The sequence below is a fragment of the Stigmatopora nigra genome, chromosome 8, assembly GCF_051989575.1.
Source record: "Stigmatopora nigra isolate UIUO_SnigA chromosome 8, RoL_Snig_1.1, whole genome shotgun sequence".
Taxonomy (NCBI): Eukaryota; Metazoa; Chordata; class Actinopteri; order Syngnathiformes; family Syngnathidae; genus Stigmatopora; species Stigmatopora nigra.
In genome coordinates, this window is record NC_135515.1 from 8,085,995 (window position 1) to 8,100,946 (window position 14,952).

At 38.5% G+C, this 14,952-nt stretch overlaps 1 protein-coding gene across 1 annotated transcript; it reads right to left on the reverse strand.

Annotated features, from left to right (window-relative positions):
* Nucleotides 1-6,258: 6,258 nt before the first annotated feature.
* On the reverse strand, nucleotides 6,259-13,863 carry adamts15b (ADAM metallopeptidase with thrombospondin type 1 motif, 15b). The gene is made up of 8 exons (XM_077723151.1): nucleotides 12,634-13,863; nucleotides 11,955-12,087; nucleotides 10,980-11,147; nucleotides 9,621-9,904; nucleotides 9,364-9,541; nucleotides 9,116-9,291; nucleotides 8,771-8,946; nucleotides 6,259-8,187 (listed from the first exon to the last, which is right to left on the reverse strand). The coding sequence occupies exons 1-8, from the start codon at nucleotides 13,561-13,563 to the stop codon at nucleotides 7,413-7,415; spliced, it is 2,820 nt and encodes a 939-aa protein (XP_077579277.1). The 5' UTR covers nucleotides 13,564-13,863; the 3' UTR covers nucleotides 6,259-7,412.
* Between the last annotated feature and the right edge of the window lie 1,089 nt (nucleotides 13,864-14,952).

Sequence of the window (14,952 nt, forward strand, 5' to 3'; positions counted from 1 at the left end):
TTAGTGTAAGGTATAGGCACTATAATGCATGACATTACAGAAGCATACTACTTCATTTCTGCCTTTTATGGAGCAAAAATGCCTGCCTTGGCAGCACTGAGGCACTATGAACTGCAGCTGTGGAAACCGCTCCCAATCGCTCTGCAAACCATCAATCATGCACCCCGAGCAAGCCAACAGCTGACCACGCACCAAGGAGCACCATGGAACTTGTACTCATTACACACACATACACATTAAAAACTGACAAAACAGTGATGTCATTAAATTTGACGGAACATACTGTAACAGCCAAATTGGCCTGGTGTACTTCTGTGGTTGGTGTTAAGCCCACAAATCCGCTTTGGGTTCTTTATACATGCAAAGCAATAAGTAGAAAACTTAGAATTTAATTTGTGACAGAAATAAAGCATACATCACATGCTGGATTGGACAATCCTAAAATACTATCCAAATTGCCGCTTTCCATGGTAGCACTGAGCCAGAAGTACACTGCCAACACATTTTGATACGTCATAGAAAAATAACGTAAACCAGGAATATATCATCTGCGTGTACATTTTCAAAACACAAGAATGAAAACACACATACCCAAAACAAAGAAAAATAACTATTCATGTATTCTGGGAAAAAATAACCGACCCATGCAACCATTGGCAATTCAATCATTCATTTTAATGAAGCTGGTGACAAACAGAAACAAGAGATTAGGCACATATGTGCCATTTTCAGATCTGCAGATTTTGGCTACTATGATATAGTATCTCCTTACTAGGCGACATTACAGAAGAAAACGTATAATTGAAGTGATTTGAAGCACATAGTACTAGTAATTGGGACTCAGTCAAGCATCTTTTGCAGACCCATTACTTTATTCAGAATAATCAAAAACAGTTCATTCACTGGCATGTAAATGAACCACTTCACTGAAGACGCCCACAGCTTGACTAAACCCCTCTTGAGATTTTTTTTGCAGGTTTTGGTTGCATGACATTTTTGGTGTACAAATCAGAGACATTTTCTTCTATTTCAAATCAGATAAAGTAAAAAGATCAAATCCATATCCTTGTTTTATATACATTTTGTAGTATGGTCTCTTTTGAGCATGAACATTCCAAAATAAAAAAAATAATTAAAATGTACTGACAGAAAAGCAATTGGTGAGTCTGAAACAGCACTGCAGAGTACGCAAGAACAATCCCATACATTCTCTGAGGTTATTTTCTTTCAAGATTTTATCTCATGTTTAGAGTTTCCTGAAGCCCCCCATGACAAATGGGCCTCTACATGTCTGAAAGCATTTGTTCCAGGATTCGCTTCATTGTCACTAGTCGAGTAATTTAGCAAGTTGTGAGCTGCCTTACATTTGATGGACAGCTAGAAATTGAAGTCAGACATTTTTTGTTTTATTCAAAACGGCTTTGCTTTCTCAAAAGTTAGTTCTTAGCATTAAATTCAAATTTATTCAAAGACCTGCCAATGGAATCAGTTTTATAATCATTTGAATTGTCAGGTCTACGAAGTTTATTAATATATTTGGAAAACTCATCAATAGTATCTGACATCATGGTAGAACTTGGCAAAGGAATGTTTTCTACTTGGACATGTATTTACTCACAAATTAGATTATCTAAATCTAGATTTCTGTCTTTTATTCCAACAAGATTTTGATGCACTCAAAACTCGCCCAAAGTATGCACTCTCTTTTCAAGTTAATGACTTGTTGTATAGTCTTACCTCTGGCCCTTAAGAGGCAGGTGGTAGTTGTAAAGGTCTATTTGCTAAGCTCCCTCCTGCAGTTTACTAGCCCAGCATGTCAGACCAGACATGAGTCGCCCATTATTTGTACATAAATGTTCAAATCTGTCAGTAATCTTAACCAGGTGATGTCTCTAATTTACAAATACTACAAGAGTATATATATACAATTGTACAGTATAGTCACTATAAACTAAACTCGATATATTACAGAAAACCATGGATGCATGCTGTGTCTGGCTGGATAAGGACTTAGCTGTTTATTTGAAGGAACTCACAGGTGTATGTTAATTGCAAAAGATTTAAAAGCTGCAGTAAAATGTGTTCATCCTGTTTAACAATGTGAAGTTTATTCATCAATAAAAATAATTGTCCGACCCTTCTTTGAATTTAATTTGGAGTTAAGTCATAAACTGTATAAGACCAAGATTCTTTGCGCATGGAGCATGCACAGGATGCTCCATTCAAAGGGACTTTTTGGCGCAGAAAAGTGTTTACGCAGAAGAAGTCATCGGACTTTCCAAAAAGTATATATGACAAATTGCCTGCCCTGTTGATTATCTCATGGTTTGGATAATAAATGTTAAAATTTAGCATAATTTTAAAGTTTAAATCTTAAAATTTGAAAGAGTCTTATCTCATAATTGTCAAATAAAAATAATAGTCCTCTTCTCTAATCATGAATGTATCTGGGACAAAGTTATTTATTGTTTTTACGATTATCTAGGCAAAGGGTCTGGAAAGAGGCTATAGCCAAGCTTTCCGGATGGCTATAAAAATAAGTTAATGTTTGAGACAAAAAATGTACAAAAGTTCAACTCATAATAGTCCCACTCAGAACATTATCTTTATCATTTAGAAATTGTTTAAATGAATTATTTAGTAATTTTCAATACCTTGTAAGTTGAAAAGCACAAATGAAACTATTTTATCAATCTGAATATTGAATACCGAACCGTCAATTATCTTTTCGATCTCTCCGCATTTTATTATTTAATCTCAATAAAATATCTTTTGTGTTTAGTCAACTCATATGCTAACTATCAACATTTTTTCAAGCATTCAGTATACTGTATTTGACATTCTATAGCTATACACGAGAAACCTCTTTTTTCACATCGCCATAGTCATGTAAAAATACTTATATTTTCAAGCCAAACTCCTCCATGTTTGTCATGAGAACGCATATCCAGATTACCATCCTTCTCTGCGCCACTAATGCTTTATCAACATGTGTTTTTAATAGCATAAACTGTGTTGCTCAATGAGTTACATTTTGAAATAAATTCAACACTAGAACTACTTTGTAATGCTTTCGTGGTTTGTCGCTGCTTCAAGTTATTTGGACAACAATTTTTTTTGTTAAACACAAAACCGCTAAATGAGTTGTTATACTCTATTCATTTACTGGGGTTTCAACCTTTTCTTTCAAGAAATAGATTTATTACCTAACATACACTACACACACTAGTATACATTCACACGTATTGGAACAATAACTTCACTTAACCTTTGACATTTAAATACAGAGCAACGCAAGATTGAAAAAGAATAATATTAAATTACTTTTGCACAGCAACAAAGTCTTCTTGATTTGTTTATGAATGGTTTACCTTAGTCAAGTGTAGAAGAGCCTAGAGGTTTGTTACTGTTGCTCGTTCCAGTGATGTTGGTCCTTGGTCCAATACATATTGCCAGATGGCAAAGGGCCGAACCGTCTGTGAGAGGAGTTTATTGGAGTGGGATTCCTTCAATGTGCAGAGGCCTGTTTGATGAACATTTGTCCAAAAACAGTCCTGACAGTTCAATGAGTTTCTGACTTGTATTTTGGATTATCCCCACTTAACCTAACTCTACAATATTGATGATTAGAAAAATAGTTCTCTTACAACCAGACAAAATCTCAAATGACGTTGCATTGTTGCAATGACATCCGCTTTTGGTCTGTTTTGTCACTTTGAGAGTAGAATGGTGACAATCAGTTTACCATGCATGTTTGTATTGTGATGGAAGAAACCAGAGTATCGGGAAAAACCCACGCAGTAACGGGGAGAACATGAAAACACCTGGAGCTCAGAACTGAACTCTAGATTTCAGATTTAAAATTAAAGATAGCAGTTGAGTTAAACTATGAAAAAAGTGTAAAAATGTAGTTCTTGTGGGCAAAACAAAAACACAGTGCATAATAACTAAAAATAAAGAGAGGGCAAATAGCTCCCATTGACCTCAATGATCATCACCTTTACGTGCAGTACGTGCAAGTATTTTAATTTGGAACCACATACTCCAGCTGCTAATTGAAAAGGTGCCTGTCAAGCTACAACTGATTGCTGAGTAATATTGCGAGAATGTATCTAATCTAGCTCTTTGACTTGTAAGAATGAATGGTTTGTACGGTCACATGAGGCCTGTCAAACAAAACTATTTGGAAACAGTCTTCATTCACGTTGACAGTGATGTATTGCAGAATGTGGAAGAGTGAGGTGGTGTTAGGGGGTTACTTTTAGACACCTCACATGCGTACGTGCAGTCTCCACATGCGTACGTGCAGTCTCCACATGTGTACGTGCAGTCTCTTGGACTTGTTACTTACACAAAAAAATGTAAAACTAGAATTTTCCCCATTGTAAAAAACAAGATTCCATCACATATTACCAAAGTTCACTCTGAGTGAAATCTCCTTAGACTTCAGGATTGTCCATATTGAGCAAAGACTTGCTCGCACAAAATTCAGTATGATTTTCTCTTAGTGCTGGATTCCAATTACGTTTTTTTTAATGCAGTTTAAGTAATAAAGGCTGTGCGTTGTGTTATTTTGAGGTCACAGAACGTTTTCAAGCGATGCAATGTCAGCTTTCTATTATAGCAACGTTTTAGTATTTCTACAGTGATGTCATATCTGAAGATCTGATTGAATTTAATGGGTGTCGCCATTTTTTGTGGCATACTATAGTTGAGAGGAATTCCCCTGTATATATTGTTAGTCAGGGATTTAAGGCGCTGTGGGAGAAGAAAAAAAACACTTTGGCCTCCATGTCAGTGCTGCCTAATGAAAATATTATTTCTTGGACCCCTGTCAGTCATTGATGCTCACGGAATCATCATGACCTCAACCCTTTAAGTAATGTGGAAAGAGCTGTTTTATTCTTGACAGACTTTTAGATTTACAGTGAATATAATGCACATTTAGTGATGTCTTCTACCACAAATGTATATTGTCTATCACTCAAAACTGTTAGTCTATGAAATGTCTAGTCCTCTAAATCTACAGTACCTATTAAGCGACAACATAATTTATATAAGTGGTGTTATATTCTGGTGCAATGTTAAATATTTACATGGAGAGCACCCAATGATATTATGAATATTGGCTAAAAATGAATACCTACAATGCAGTGGAAGAATACATACCAACTGAGTTAACCGAATGCTGTGGGTACAAGCAACTGAAAATGACGGAAGGTGGACATCCATGTAGGAATTGCAAAAATTATTATTACTAAAACCAACCGCTCATTGTATCTTCAGCAAAACATCTGTGTTTATCCTAAAGCACTGCTATAAACTCTGCATTTTACAAGAAACTGATGCCCATTTGTGCAACATAATTTTATGTTACTCACTATAGCATTCGGCATGAATAACAGAAAACGAACTGCCAAGATTTTCAAGGACTGTAAAGAGTCACGGTATTGCGACATGCTGCTTTTCATTACAGCAGAGATGATTGCTGAAACTTAAGCAGAGGCTGACCCTTATTTTGTTGGGTTCCCATGGTAACCCAAATCTGAGTACACTGTACCTGGAAAACCCCAATTTCGTCAGTATTTTTCTAATTGAGGAGAGCAAAAGAGATGTGAAACACATAGTATAAAGGTCCTTATAAGTATGTATATATACAATCTTTTTAACTGGTTTCATTGAGTGAATGAGTGTTATTTTTGACCAGTATATGTTTCTCATCTCATCTAATGTTCTGCTTTATCCTCATTAGGGTCATGGGGGGTGGGGGGAGGGGTGGTGGTGCTGGAGCATATCTCAGCTGACTCCGAGCGAGGGAGAGGGGACACCCTGAATCGGTGGCCAGCTGAACCAGTATATGTTTGAAGTATCTTACTATGATGAAATAAATGTACAAAAATAAACACATCATTTTTTGTAGTTGTTTCTTCATTTGATCTTTTTAATCCTTTATTTTTTTTATTTTCTAAATGGAAAACACCAACCAAAGCCAAATGTGGACATGCAGAAACCGATATCTGTGAAATCAACCAAAAGTGGCCGTAGTCCAATAAATCAAGGTGGTACCTTAATCTTCTGTCTTCAGATTTATTGCATACCTTTTCCCCCACTAGATTACTTTTCAACTTAATTGGATGTGACTGACTGGAAACATACTGACATGGGCTTTCATGGGCTAACACAATCTGAGGATAAGCGGCTCAATAAGTGAATGAATGAATGTAAAAAAGAAATAATAAACAAACACTATTCACAGAATGCCTTTCATTCTCATATGTATATATACATATTCATGGTTTTATACATCGAGATACATGTATACATAGTATACAATACAAAAACAAAGAAATATCTTCAATACATGGGGTGAAAAGAAACTAAATTTAAATTTCCATCATTTAGATGCTATTTCTCTAAGACAAAAGAGACAACAGTCAAGGTAAAAATGGTCACTTTTAACCTTCAATGGTAAAAAGAATCCCTGCCCAGTTGAAAGGAATCATGAAGATACAGTGAGGAATTTAAAAGATCCCATGACATGAACACCAATGTTTCCTCAGCTAAAAGTAAACAATCCTTTAAAAACAAGCAACATGATAACATGGAATGCAAAATAGCATATCTTAAGGGGATTGAGTGTTGTTTTTGGTTCATATTCCCCTCAGATACATGCATGAACTCAGCTTTGCATTTTATGCATTTTAAGACTGCCATCTCATCACAAAGTGTACAGTTCTGTTTTAAATCCAATTTTAAACATTAAAAGAAACCCAGACCCAATATCAGAAAGTGGCAATTAGTATGATGCTTACAACTTACAAGTGGCCTGAAGAATAGACTTTGCTGTCGCCCAACATTATTACTCTGGCCTGCCGTAATTATTCAGCAGCCAATAGAAACGAGACAAAAACATTTACACATTTCAGTAAAATATTTCCCTTACATGTGACTCACATTTTTCTACCTGCATCTTCTCTAAAATGAAGGGGGTAAGTCTTTTCACAGGTAAACTCATTTGTTTCAAATAGCAGGTTCAAGCAAGCTCTCCTAATGCTCTGAATTTTATTGCTTTACCGGGAAATTTTTCTTTTCTTTTGTCCTTAAAACCCTTCCCTTCTATGCCAGGCAACCCTCTTGAATGTAGTGGCATATTTCACATGTTCTGTAGACGAGTTAGACTCACATAAAGTCCAACTTGCCTCAGCTGGTTAGACTGTTGAGGAGAGCCAAACACATTTCTCTCATGTAAACAAGAGGTCTGAGGATGATCCCCTCTGTCACCAAAGACTTTGTTTCATTTGTCCAACACTGTCGGCTGCAGTAACGCTGTACTTGAGTATTTTTCAGCCAACAAAACCCAACAACTTACTCCCATAATAACGTGGGATTTGCAAATGCCCTTTGGATCAACCTTAACATAACCTCAGATAACAGATGTCCAGTTCCTGAGGCTTTCTTCTTCCGGAGCACTGCTCTCTGGGCAGAACATGACCATTTTCAGTTATGCAACGCACTGACCGGCGTTTGTAACCCCTGCCACAGGACTTAGAACATTGAGACCAGGCTCCAACATCCCACATGGTACAGGGATCTCCGCAATATCTCAGAGAAAGAGGCCTCTCAGAAGTGTCACAATCATAGGCAGGATTTCCATCTAGCTTCTGACACTGCACCAAACGCTTTTGGAGTCCCCTGCCACAAGTCACTGAGCATGCATCCCAGCTTCCGGTCATCCATCGATTTGCTGGTTGCTTGCTTATCGCCTTCTTTTTGGCTTCTACTTTGTTGCTGTTCAATAAGATGCTATTTTGTGACCTACTCCTCTCTTCTTTTCGCTGGGTCTTTTCCTCCTTACTTTCTTTTGAAAGGTAGTAAGAATAGCGCACCCTGGGAGGCGTCAGCTTCCCTACTGAGAGCACCTCCACCGTCAGTGCCTCTTTCAGCGCTCTAGTGGACTGAAGAATTTCTACAGCTGTTGCCGTGCCACTGTAGCGCAACATGCTGCCCTTCACTATGAGGTCTCGTTCTGCAGCCGACACCACATAGTTGCCATTCAGCAGGTACTTTCCATTTCTGTCCTTTACTGCTAGGTAGTTCTCGTCGCTGACGATTCCTCGGTAGCCCCGCTGACGGATGTCGACATTTGATGCGCCAACAGGCAGCGTCACCACAAAGTTATAGCCATGACTGTAAGAGAGCATAAAACAAGAATTATTTCAGAGGAGTTGATGTTATTGATTATATTTTATAGGTTTTAGACATTTGTATACACATAGTTGGCTTTCTAGGGAGCTTGCGCATGGTAACATTATATTAAAAGCCAATTAAAAATAAATACAATACAATCTACAACACTATCTTGTCTATTGAAGCCAATTTATTGTACAACTACCCACACCAAGTTGTTCATGGAAGTACTATCATTTCAAAGCTAAAAAGCTTTAAAACTTGTGTAATTCTATTGTTTAGTAATGCAATACTACCTCCACAAAAAATGTATGACTTTCTCTTTCCCTTTTTACTCACTCTCTTCAGACTTAGGGCATTTTACCTTCAAATAGCCCCTCTTCTAGACAAGTTAACCTTGTGAAAGTGAAGTTTGTTTTTCTGAGAGTACAACCAATCACCCAATTCAACCAATACGGGAATACTGGAACAATAATGTTTAGGCAGCTAGTCATCTTTTAAGGTAATGCTATTGCTTTTCCCGTCCCCATTGTTTAGACATACTTTTTCAAACATGCTGACAAATCACACACATACTACATACATGGGCTTTGTGAACATTCCGGAAACCTTCTTGCAACCGTGGTTGACTCCGCCGCACACGTTACATTTGTCAAATTTTTTTTTGGAGTTAAGTTTCCCATCGCAACCTGCTTTGACACATTTTCCTTGAACACACAAATCAGTGGAGTCCGGCGAACAGGGCGTCCCATCCACCACCTGAAAAGTGAGAATATTTAATATATCTCAAAATGAAAAGACGTATAGATATTTCATATTTTTTAAATATCTGCAGCACCAATACCTCGTAAAACAATTGCCCCATCACCACAGAATATAATAAAATACATTTTAAATAAATAATTATTAAAAGTTTTACAGTACATACTTTTGGGGAAAGGACAAAGAAGTAACCAGTCCCGCTGGCACGACAGATAAGCTTGCATCTATCCTTCGCGGCGATGCCAGAATATTTTGGAACCCACACCACAGATGAGCCCAATCTGTTTGTGTTCATATTCATGCCATTGAACACCTCACACTGTTCCTCACGGAAACTCTTGCCTAAGATGTAAAATTACAATGAAAACATTGTTTGATAGGATTCTAGATCCTGTGCAGAAGGTTTGAATGTACCTGTTTCAAAACAAGGGTTGAGGTTGCAGGAACGATACTTGACTCGAAGGCCGTAGCAATATTTGCCACCGTTTTCAGGAACGGGGTTGTTACATTCTCTCTTGGCCAACTGGACACCTCCACCACAAGTTCTGGAACAATCTCCAAATACGCCCCACCTTCCCCATCTACCATCCACCTGGGATGAACAGAAAAAGTAGGTGACACGACTCCAGGAAGGAAATTCCTTTTATATTTTCATTTTTAACCTGTCTCACCTTGATTTTTATGACAGTATTCTTTTGAGTGCAGACCCCTTGATAACACACTCTGCCAGTGCCACAACTGGTGCCATCTGCCCAGGGAAAGTGTCTGGTTTGACAGACCAGCTGTCCACGAGCCTTTCCCGTGCACCACAGTTTTGAGCAAGGCTGCATGTAAGGGCAAGGCTTGGAGCCGTCCCCAAAAGCCAATTCACACTGACTATGAAGAGTGTAACTTGAGCCGGGCATATTATCTGGGAGAGACAGCTGCCTTTGGGGCTGATCCAGCAAACAGTCTCCTACATCACACACACCAAATGTGCAAAATATAACAAAAGAAATAAACTGCATTTTTGTAATCAGAAATTGATTTGAACATTACTAATACAGTATTAATCAGGATTCCAAATGATTAACGTCACGCTAAACTTGGTGACAGCTTGCAATGATACGTGTAGCTATCGAGCACGGTAAAAAGGAAGTCATAAATCACAATGTTTTATCGTCACATTTACACAGAATCCACTTAGTTTCAGCTACAAGAGTTTACACTTTAACAAACCTCGTGCAAGGAACTCCATAGGAAAAGACAAATGACTAATAAATAAAGATGTTGCTCTGAGTGTGACAGCAGTAACAATAGTTTCAATAGTTTTGCTGACATTGTGATTTGCAGGGAGAAGACAGAACAGGTGGAAAAACATTCAGAAAATCCAAAATGTGTTCATGGAAAGCAGAGGAATGCAGTTTAATAGAAGTACGACAGAATACGCGTGCATGAATGACAAATAGTGGTGGGCAAAGAGTGAAGAAGAAGTGATAAATTAGGTGAATGACATACTAAGACTTTTTTTGGTATTCAAGCAGGTGGGAAAAGTTAGAGGAATGTCTCAGGTGTGTTATCTGACAAATATATCTTGTTCTTTCATGAGTAAAGGCACTTATTCATTCATTCATCTTCCATACCGCCAATCCTTGAAAGGCTTTCGGGGATGCTGGCACCTAAACCAACTGTCCTCGGGCGAAAGGCTGACGACACCCTAGACTGGTGGCCAGTCAGTCATAGTGCACACAGAGAGACAAATGACCATCCACACTCCCAATCATACCGCCACCAGCCGGAATCAAGCCCGCGCCTGCCTGCACTGAAGTCAGGCGAGTGAACGTCTACACTAAGAGGCAGCCGCACTTCCGTTTAGCAGAAAACATTTTGAAAACTAAAATGTTTCATTTTAGCAGACTGAATCGAATAAATCCAATCTTCCTAATATCTGCTTTTGAGCAATTAAATGAAAGCTAGTGGAGAAAATTGCACCAGGAAAAATTTCTTCATTCTTCTGAGTGAAGAGACATACATTGGAAGTGTTCACTAACCATGACCACGATCCAGAAATTCTGTAATGATGGCTGCACTGCAGACAGACCAAGGTCGACTCCTGTCAATCTGTATTAGAGTCGGGGACATCATGTGGTTGTCATGTAGTTTCCCAAAGACCTCCTCACATGCCTTCACATTGTCATGGGGCATGTTGAAGACGTGACCTAAGAGGATAGCGTGGGAAGGAAAATAGAAATGAGAGAGAGAGAGAAATTGCATGTTACTAATAGCAATTCTATGTTCGCTTATTGAATATGAGATAATTTGAATATTATGCACACAATGTCGACTTACGTTTTCTAAAATAAACACTGACTCTAATCAAAACATTTTTTAAAGGCTTTGCCAGACATGTATTATTTGTTGAATACGGACAACGGCAGATTAAAATTGGATTGATTTAACATGATGTCATATCAAGCAGGAATGCAGCTATGCATGGGAATATAAAGCATGGCATGCATCCATGTGTTTGACCAGCCTTGGCAGGGGAATTCAGTTCCCAAGGAAACTATTTCTTTCCCTTGATAACATGAAGAACTTTAAAAAAAAAAAAAACAACCTCAAGTTTCAATGTGATTAATTTAGAAACAAACATGTTAGAGAATGTTTTTTTTTACGACTTATTACATTACATATATTTGAAAACACTATAATAGAATACATATGCAAGGGTCCTTTAGCATTATTAACTACTTTTTCGACTAGACAAGGTTCTTAAACAAATGGCCACCAATAACTAATGTGGACTATTTTAATTGCTCTCTTTTTTTCAAATTAAGTGCAAAAATGAATAGGGAATCCCTTCCACTGAGTGAATAGCGACGGTGACATGGTTATTGCCAATCGTTCTACATTGTCACGATGGAAACTCAAGCCATGGTCAGGGCAAATCGACGTCGACTTCTAAACAGTAACTTTGGAAAACAGATCTGAAGTGCACAATATCTCATTATATCATGTCTCCTTACCGAGTTCGTGGGCTGTTGTGAATGCTGATGGCAGGCCATCATCTTCAATGACAGAGCAGCTCCTCTTGGGGTCGCACATGGTCCCTACATCAGCCATCCCCAGGGTGTCACAAGTCGAGGATCCACAAAGATCCTGTTTGGCAACAGATTATTGTAAAAAGACTAGTTTGAAGAAAGGATATGAATCTTACTCATATAATGAACAGTGTTTACATGCGAGTGATCACTTCGAAAAATCAACACAGGTCTAAGAAATCGACTATATTTGCATGCTTAAACACCCCGACCTTGATTCTCTGTATCTTTATTTCTGCTTCTTAGCAATTTTGGTCAACCCATCTTCGAGATGGTTTTGCTCACTTTATAAACACTGTCAAAAATTTTGTTTTTGAGGTCTGCACAGATGACGGCGACCCAAAAAGATTGCACCATTAGTTAACTCCAATAAATGTCTGTAACATGAGTCACTGTACTGCAACTATAATCTTAATAATAAATGGATAGACCTCATTTTTTTCTAAAAAAATGCACTTACTTTTCAAGTAACACCAGATTAAAGGTGCCACATTATGGCAAATTGACTTTTTGTGAAACATAAAACTAATATCGTACTATTTTACGAAGATAAACTTGAGCCCATTTTATGGTATACAATTGCACACGATGTGTTCACTCTTACCTGCCTGGTGAAGAGAATAGCCGTGTCCCAGTACCCTGGATCACTGTCACTATGTTTATTCAATTTCTTCTGCCAGGAGCAAAAATTACGCAAAGTTAGGGCAGCATTACTGGAAACCTTTGGGCCTTTGTCATCTTCTTGTAACGCCACAAATCCCACAACCACTAGGTTGATGGAGTTTAAGATGCTGGGATGCTTGTAAAGCTTGGCTGCCACTGACATGAGTGTCAACAGGTAATGTTTCAAATCATCTCCATGAAAGGACTCCATGGATGGATCTGCCACCACCAACACCTCCACAAACCTAGGGATGCTTGTAAATCTTTTGGCCCTTCCCATGCTTTCCAACACAGTTCCAGTCAAGCCTCCAAACTCCGCTTCACTCATATTCTTGTATTTTTCCAGGGACGTGTTGAAGTTGGAGCCAGGTTTCACTCCACACCTGTCGGCCAGAGACACAGAGTTTCTCCGGCGTTGGATGACGTGCCTCTTGGATGACAAGTCCCCAGCTTCGTCCTCTCCGTCCTCACCTCTTGCGAGGCTGATGAAATACTCCGTGCCGTTCTCATAAAACCCCCCGTTGAGACCCTTGCACAAGCTTAACGCTGCAAACGAATCCGGCTGTGAGTTGACATTACCGGAATAGAAGCATTTCCTGAGGTTTGCAGGTGTTGATGCGTCGTCCTCGAGTGGGTTTACACCACCCGACCCGAGAAAATTAGAATCCGGCTGGAGGTGGAGGTAAAATTCCTGTTTGAACGCATCTATCCTAAAAATAACTTGTCTTTCATTCATCTGTAAGCGAGCTCCGTGCGCAGGGGAATCCACTCGTAAAGGTCTGCTGAAGTCAACATCTTTGCTATGTGCCAATGTGACGCAAATAAGCATTTGAAAACAAATGTTCAAAGGGGGAATCATACTTATAGCCATAGCTGATCCTATTTCTTGCAAAGCAGCCTTATGGAGTCCCCTGAGTTGCTTTTTCAAGCAATTGACTGACAGGCTTAATTGCGCACAATGCACTCTCTTAAAAAAGAAAAAAAAAAAAGAAGAGAGAATTAAAAAGAACTAAGCTTGGTCCTTATCCATTATTTGCCCGATCCGTCTACTGTGGTCATACCCCAACCCTCTCCAAGCATGCACTGCTAGTAATGACCTCTGTCAGCTTGAAGTGTGCGCATAAAGAGAGAGTTCATTGTTCATGCATCTCGGTTGGTGCTGCAGACCGCAGCCACTTCTAACTCTCCAAATATTATTGTTGCTGTGCAGCATGTGTGACAGCAGCCGGAGCATCATCAGCCCTCCCACTTACCCCCACTCACTAGAAAAAAAAGGACTCACCAAGAAAGCCAAGCTATGCACTCAAATAGGATTTCCATACAATTTAACATAACTTGACATGTTGCAATTGTTGTTAAAATCCTGGGAAAAGATATCCTTGTGAGGATGAGGATAATCAGTTGAACTGATTATCCTCATCCTCACAAGAACTGAGTTCCAAAAATGATTGAATGTTCTGCTGTAGTGTGGATAGGGTGGATGATTTCATATTATTTAAAAACTGACGTAGGAAAGGTATATCAACTTTTTAAACAAACAAGAACATCAGGGGTTGTCTTGATCAGTACATTGCATTGAATTGCCTAGAAATATAGTTTGAGCGTCGATTGTACAAGGATATTGACCAAGAGCGACACCTGTTGTTTCATGCAGGCAATTGCTCACGATCGCTTAAGACTGGCTGTAAATGTTTTGTTCTCTGGCATCACCTGGTGGTTATCATCTTTGGAGAGATGATTACCCTAATTTGTCATTTTCGAACTACTACTACATTGCATCACGATGAAATTTGCAAGGGATTGCTTTTGCATGCTTATTTTTCCACGACTGGGATGATCAGGTGCATCTCAAGTATAGGAGTCAGTATACAAAATGTGCTTGGTATTGCAAATAATGTCAGTCAACATAATTATAATATAATAATTTTCAAATTACGTTTAAAATCTTATGTTTCAGATACAATTGATTAACATTTGGTGTGTACAATATTGCTGGGCCCCTGTATATATTGAATATGAAGAAAACGGTGCACTTTATTAATCATTTTAGGCTTATTTGCCATAATTGTGACAACAACCACATTATTGTTACTGGTAGGAAAAGAAACTGAAAACTGAATTTGATGTAAATTAGATTGATTTATTTATTGCTAGACTGTCTATGAATCTGTCAACGTTGTCTTAAAAAGATACATTACCACACAGGCTCAAGTATCGCTGCACATATTTTTGTAAAATTAATAAATATGGAGGGGAGAAA